Below are 7,434 nucleotides of genomic sequence, written 5' to 3'. Positions count from 1 at the left end.
AATCTGTAATTAAACAATGCACTCCAGTCTAAATAAATAAGATGTCTACAATGAAGTTTTTATTCTTGTCAGCGTCATTTTTGTTGTTACCCATTATGTTTTGTTTACAAGTTTACTGTTGTGGACAGATACGGCTTCTTTCAGCCCTCCTCAATTGTTTTTTGATTTCTCTGTTGCATCGTTACTCTGCAGCTGCATCGCTACAATTTAATTTTATTTCCGTAACAGCGGCTCGATCATGGATTTCTCTTTAAATTGCTGCAGGACGGTAGAAGTCTGTCAGCAATGGAGTCAATTCATTTTGTGCGAGTATTAGATGATAATTGTTGACAGTGTCTTGCAAGATTCTCAATTAAGTGAATGACCATGGACATCATTACTTCTTTAGATCCGCCATTTGAAATAACACTGCAGTGATACCAATTTGAGAGAAAAGCAAACTGTGGCTCATTGAATTAAGACTGTCTCGTGTAATTGGGTGTGTGATATGGAAGGGAGCACCTATTTTGATAAGAACTGGCTTCAATAATTGTAGCCTTGGATACAGATAAATGCTGTAGCCTGTGTGTGCGAATTCACTGAATAACCCATTATTACCATTTGAGATACAAGGAGATACTGCAAAAAAACATTATAAAGCTCTGGGTTTTTATATTCCAATTGTCCACACCTAGCAATTACATTTTAAAAAATGAATCTGGCTGTGCTTGCAATTTCCCCACTAAAGATTCAATGAATATATAACTCACAGGTGAAGGATTATTTGAGGGATTTATAAACATCCACGCTCAGCTTATTGTGTTGTATCCTGGGACTGGCACATGCTTTTTTTATTATTTAATTCACACACACACACACACACACATATAACACACAAAAGGCGAACAATAAAATGGTTAAGATTAGACGTTGACCGCTGTGATTTAGAGACAGGCAGGAAAAATAAGAAAACAAAACGCTTTGAGTTCAGCTCAGCTTTTTTTGATTTATTTTTCATAGTCACAGTACCTCTGTTTGTCTTTTAAATGCGCTGCAACTATGAGGGATGAAGCTTAAAGCTCCATGTGCCTGGAATAATGTGAAGTGACTGTACCAGAGATTTGCATCACTTTACTCTACTTGTGAATATGCATCATACACCGAGACGAGAGACCTAGCATGGAGTAGGATTTTATCGTGTTTCCTAAGAGTCGCACCGAGGGTGGTAAGCTCATCCGTCACCATGTATACTAAGGATATAGCTGCAGCTAAAATTTAATTGCTGGTAAATGCTGTCATGATTTTGTTTGCTGTCTTTTCTCCACTTCCTAACTGCCTTTCTCTCTCTGAAGCTGTACATTTATAAAGACTGAATTATACCAAAATGTCGTTGTGGCATATCAGCACTATTTGGTCAGATTCCCCACGATTCACGTCAGCACTTAAAGAAAAAAAAAAAAATCACAATTTTGATGCTGATCTGGGTATTTTTAGGTAATAGTTCTACAGTTCTTGTTGCAGTGAGGAATTTAGGCATTGAGCCTCAATAAAAAACGAACACAATCTGGTTCAGATGGCATCCAGAATTCAGAGTTTGGGCATCACGCTGCAGACAAACACTTCTGTGTCTCCAAAATCACTAGTGTCAGGGGGAAACAGGCAGCATCTGATGGAACACTGCCCTGGTTCTCCCTCGCCCCTTCTCCAAGCGCTGGGAGGCACAAAAAAGCAGAAGAACTGAAGAGAAACTGAAAGAGGAGAGGCAGAGAGGAGCGTCAAAGAGGAAAGAGAGAGAGACTCGACAAGATGAATTATGCAAAGCTGTCAGAGGCGGCTATTGTTGGAGGTGCTGGCTGTGTTGAAGAGAGCCAGCCCTGATCTCCACAAGCTCCATCTACTGCTCTCACCACTCCCCGTGGCTGAGAGCCGTCTGATCTGTGCTCCGGCAAACGGCCAACAACAAGATGAGGGGGTTTGGGGGGAGTTGAGGGGCCAGCCAGGCCACTTGGTGACAGGTGAATTGTCTTGGAGGGACACACTAGGAACGACAAGTACGCTCTTTATTATCATTATTTACAGAGGTCACCAACAGGGAGATCTGAGCTGATACGTACAGCCGCCCTGCGGAAATATAATTACCGGACAAAGGCTTGGTGAATAGTTGCCACTTCAGCACTCTGGTCAGCAGTGGCTACTCTTGTTTTGCTTTGTGTGCTGAAGTAACCAGTGTCTGCCAGCTCAATTTAAGCTGGTGTAGGTGTTCATTAATCTAATTTTGCATGCTTATCAGTTCTGAGATATCTTAGAAAAGAAGCGCACTTTCGTCTTCTTAATATTTCTGTCTATTCCTGCTAAAGTTGGAACAGCTTTAGTTATTTCACCTGAGATTTATTTATTTACCGGAGTTATTTATTTATTTTATTTCGTTTTTATTTGATCTTTTGCATTTGCCTTGGCTTTGTTGGCACTCACATGCAATAATCAGAATTTAGTAACATTTGGATTGAAATGCGGTGACAGATGTTGGTTGGTCAGGTCGCTGTCAATCAAAACACACAGTCAGATGCAGATTAAAAGGAGGATGATTCTGCATTCTGCTAGAACCAAAGATGAAATCAAATCGGTTTTTGAAGAAAGAAAAAAAATACTGGTTATTTTTTGTCATTTCAATAATTAGTTATGTAATATTTGAGATCAGTGATTCAGTGGCGTCTAGAAAGTCACTGATCCACCTTAGCAATCCTTGTTTGAAGTATCAGAAAGTATCCTTTTATGTTTTTGATGATTAATGTACCGATAACATTTTTCTCATTCATTTAATTCATTATAAACCATCTTATTTAACCAATCTTAAAAGGTTTCTCTCCTCTTTGGTCATCTCTTCTGAATCCCAGCCCTGATCTGTTGGTAACATAAGACATCCCCTCTGTCATCTTTGATGAATAAAGTACTAAACGGGAGACGTGGAAAAAGTAAATCTCAATTAGAAACCTCTTCAACTGCCCTGAAGAACCAGTTGACTTGGACACGTGTCTTCACACCTTATTATACAGATGGTTTATGGTTTATGCTTCAAAAAAGTGCAGAGGTGTAGGACAGTACTAGGCGTCGGGGGGACCGTACTCAACTGGCACGGGAGTCGTTCGGACGTGTGTGGAGCTGAGCTGCGTACATCATGAACTATCTTTTTCCGTGCCTCACTGGCTTGCAAGAGGACCTCTGTGTGACACTAATTTTGCAGTGTCGACTGTTCCACCGAGTGGTCATGGGTGACTAACTGTCCTGATTCAACTGCATGATCAAAGGTAAAAGGGAATGTAGAAGTGAATGATACAGAAAAGTTTTTTTTTTTTAGGGCGGGGAATGTACCGAGGATTTTTGATTCATAATGAACCCTAAAGGTTCTCCTCATTTAATCAAACAGAGCTGGTGTACACTAGTATGTACTCTCAGTAGGGTAGCCAGAGGCAGATTTTATGTAGTAAATGCATACTACATAGTCTAGTTTATACTGCACTATACTTAAAACCTCTGAAACTTAAAGTGTGTAAGAAAAACAGAATTCTCTTAAGAGCCTCTGTGACTTCTTGTACATATTTTAAACTGTAACGAATGAACCGTTAGTGTCCCCGTGTGCTGTGAGGAAACAAAGCGAAGCAGGACACTAGGATGAGCTGTGAAGAAGATGGCATCTTTGAGTCCTCAGAGTAATAGAGGAATGTTTATGGGGACATGCCTGGTCACTTAAGGGCTTGTAGGCTGATTAGGACACAAATCTAATTCCTCCTATAGTGGTCGCTTGTGGCTCAGTGGGTAAGACTTGTGGCATTAGCTGTTTTTCAGATACCGAATCTTCTTACAAGTCCATAAAGAAGGGGGAGTTTGCAATCAAGGAGGCTTCTGGGCGTGTCCGCTTGGACGCATCCTGTGCATTAATCTGCCAATCTGGACGGGTGTGTACAATTTCCTGAAAGTGATGAGATGTGATTGAGATGGCCTGTGGCATCGTAAAACAAGTGCGTGGGGGGGAGTGTTGAGTGTTGAGTGTCAGCCTTACAAGAGAGTGTGTCACTGATTGCATCTCAGCCCATCGGGGGAACAGAGCGATATGAAGCAACTCAGGGAGAAGGGGGGAAAAATAAGTTTAAGAGGCCTAGAACAGCTCACAGTTTTCATTATCCCTGCATCCTGTACTCCACCCGCAACTGCTTCAGTTTTTGGAACGTCTCTCTGGGGCTGGTGCTATCTCGCCGTGCGACGGTACGCTATCCTGGCTTCATTGGAAGGTTTTGATGCTTGATGTGAAACGAAGTAGATCTCATTTGGGGAAAGAAGGAGTCTGATACTCAAGTCTTACAGCTCAGCCAAGAGAGAAATGAAATTGTGGTGTGTGGCATGTGTGACTCTGCGCCGTGTGTGTGTCTCAGGAAGCAGTGGAAAATGGCTGGTAATAAACACTTCTGACACACCACGGCTCCCATCCACATTCCACTCAAGGGTTTTTTTGTGGATTAGTCACATTCTCATCCCCCTTGTCCACATTTAGAGCAGAGTGAGAGTGTCTTCTCTGAATTTCTAACAAGTTAGGATTTTTAACACCAATTTATCTAATGTTTCTGTGGCCAGAGACAAACTGCATGTATAGCTAGTGCAGTGTTTGTAGTTGTCAAATATTACAGTGAGAGTTTGGGAAACAAAGCTGGTTCAAAGTCTTTGTATGATATTAGAGTCTTTTACTGTCTGCCCTGGATGGTAAATAGAGAAAGGTAGTCTTTTTGCTATTTTAGGCATGAAATTAAACACTGGTTTAAAATATGCAAATGAATATCTGTCAAATATAAAGACTTGATCACCTTGCAGTCTCTTGACACTGTGTCTGGATTTTTTTTTAAATCTCTGAGATCAAAAACAAAACAAAGAAAAAAAAACGCTTTCATTTTTGGAAGAGCTTTCATTGCTGCTAATTTAAACCGATTAAATGGTTCTTGTGATAGCTGCTTCTTGCCCACTTGTGGACTATTCAAAGTAACAAAGGCACTGTTCTGGGAAAAAAAAGATTTCTGTTATGATTTTTTTAGTACCTCAAATGAAGTTCAGTTTACCTTCACTTTATTGTTGTGGGTGCAGAAATTATGTGGAGCTTAAGAAATGGTAAATTGAAATGATCTGTGTGTATGTGGAAATACAGTATAAAAGTATAAAACGTCAACATTGATAAAAAAGCACAGTTTTATTTTCCTCTCTCTCTCTCTCTATATATATGCTATCCAGCATATATATATATATATATATGAATTTTGATAGAAATATTTAATCTTGTCATTGTTCTTCTGTGCATTTAAAGTAACACTTATTGAATGTTCATATAAAGGCTTGGCATTCTAATTTTATCAATTAAATAAAAGTCTTTTTAAAGTGATAATGAAAGTAAAAGTTTTCCTAGTCATGTCAACCTGTTGATTTATCCTTCATTTAAGCAGAATTTTGCATTCGGAGAATGTTAACTTTGGAGCATTGTCAGTGGAAAATTGCAAAGTTTTAAACTTTTAAGTTAAAAAAAAGAAGAAACTGTTTTTTTAATCTTTTTTTTTACAGAGTGCTTACTGAAATTACTGGAATTGAAAGTTTTTGAAGGACAATATTTAGAGTTAACACACTGAAGATAAACATGACTGCAAATGCAACACAGAGGTGATCTTTTAAGAGGCGAAGTCAACTTAAGGAGGTAAATATCAGTTCACGGGTGAGGTTTCAGGGGTGTGGGGGTAGAGTCGGGGGTGGGGCCATGAGAAGGGGATAAGTGTGTGCTTTAGAAGATGAAGCAGATGGATTAGTGTTATCTGAGCTCCTTACTTCCTTTCCTCATCTCTCTTTTCCAGGTAGAGTGGCTGGAAGGCTGAATGGACTGAAGAAGTGGGCGACAGAGGTTCAGAAGTGGGGAGGAGGGTTTGGGGGGAAATCGGTTACAGGACGAGAATCAAAGCCACAGGAGGAAGAGGAGAGGGGGTAAAGCAGTGAAATAATCCAGTGGTGAGTGTCTCAGGAGAGTGCCGGTGGTGAAGGGGAGCGGAGTTGGATACCCAGCATGCAGGCAGCATGGAAAGGGTGAGGGAGCAGCGGCCTTTCTGCTCGCTGTCCAAGAGCCAGAGAGACCGAGAGAGACACTGTGAGAGAGACAAGGATCGAGAGCGCCGTTACACCGCCTCCTCATCAGACCGGGACGAGGGAGCCTGCCGCGTGCCCACTCAGAAATCCTACAGCTCCAGTGAGACGCTCCAGGCCTTTGACCATGACCCTTCACGAATGCTCTTTGGAGGAAGAGTCAAGGAGATGGTCCATAAGGAAACTGCAGAGTACACAAGGCCAGGTTAGCAAGAACAAATGTTGTCCTTCTGTGGGATTTTTCAGGATTTGTTAGATGAATGTACAAAATGTAAGCTCAGAGAGGTGCGGATTGCCTGTCATTTTTTAACGTCATGGCCAGTGTCATCAGAGTTTATCATTTAAAAGGCACCGGGTACAAAAAAATGATTGTAGCAAAAAGTCTTCCATCTTATAGTGGCATTTTTCTAAATCGAACAAGAAGCTCTTAGATTTCAGTTGTTGTTAGACTTTAGTAAATACCACAAAGAACAAAATCCTTATATCCATGTTCATTTGCTGATGTCTAACAGTGTGAAACCTCATTAGTAAATGAATGCTCATGCAAGGATTTTTTTGCTTGTTTGTTTAATAAATGTTATCCCACAGTTTTATCTCCCACTTTATCTCTGCAAGCTTGACAAGAAATAACAATATGGCGCCAGTATGCTAGACAGTAGTAAACACAATTAAAGGATGTCAAACAAAAGCATAAATTAGATTTATATTTCTAAACTTTTACAGAGAATTCCTATTGAGTGTGATGTAGTGGCCTACTCTGACCTCATAAAATGCTCATGCCCTGCAGGACTATGTTAAAATAATAAGATAAAATGTACAATAAGTAACCCTCTTCTTTAATTGGCTGTTAGAAACTGCTGTAATTTCTGTAATTAAAAACTTTGGGCAGTTTATTCTATTTTATGGCACTCCTTTGGCTCGTAAGATTGCAATCACAAAAACTATCCATTACACTTTTACATTTTCATGGTGCTAATTGGTGTCCATTTTAGAATAAATGGATTTATGATGAAGTTGTGGGAAGAAGAGTAGTTTCCTTTATTTCTTTTTAAAATCCAGTCATTTAGTCTTAACGAGTGTTTCTTACATCATCACAGTAAAAGTCAGATTTAATGTTGATGATGGAAAAAGAACATGTTCTTGTTAATTAGTTGCTTTATTTGCTCTTTATGTGTTGTGCGTATAGCACAATAGCATAAGAATCCTGGTACATTTTAAAATGGCTTATATGACAAAAATCGAGCTGTGTGAATTTCACTAAAATTTTAAAAAACATTTTAAATACATCAGAGG

At 39.7% G+C, this 7,434-nt stretch overlaps 1 protein-coding gene across 2 annotated transcripts in view; it reads left to right on the top strand.

The window, feature by feature from the left end:
- The first annotated feature begins 5,954 nt into the window (after positions 1–5,954).
- Positions 5,955–7,434, top strand: part of LOC146716864 (teneurin-3) — a 119,342-nt gene continuing 117,862 nt past the window's right edge. For both annotated transcript variants that reach the window (XM_085469167.1, XM_085469160.1), the window contains exon 1: positions 5,955–6,346. In XM_085469167.1, coding sequence (XP_085325293.1) covers positions 6,076–6,346 — 271 coding nt within the window. In that variant the 5' untranslated portion in view covers positions 5,955–6,075. The remainder of the gene's footprint in view (positions 6,347–7,434) is intronic.

This window comes from Copadichromis virginalis, linkage group LG2 (genome assembly GCF_057382275.1).
Source record: "Copadichromis virginalis isolate Kocher_CV1m ecotype Utaka linkage group LG2, C_Virginalis_male_GT1.1, whole genome shotgun sequence".
Lineage (NCBI taxonomy): Eukaryota > Metazoa > Chordata > Actinopteri > Cichliformes > Cichlidae > Copadichromis > Copadichromis virginalis.
Note: the sequence above shows the minus strand (reverse complement) of the source record. Positions and strands in the feature narration are given on the sequence as shown.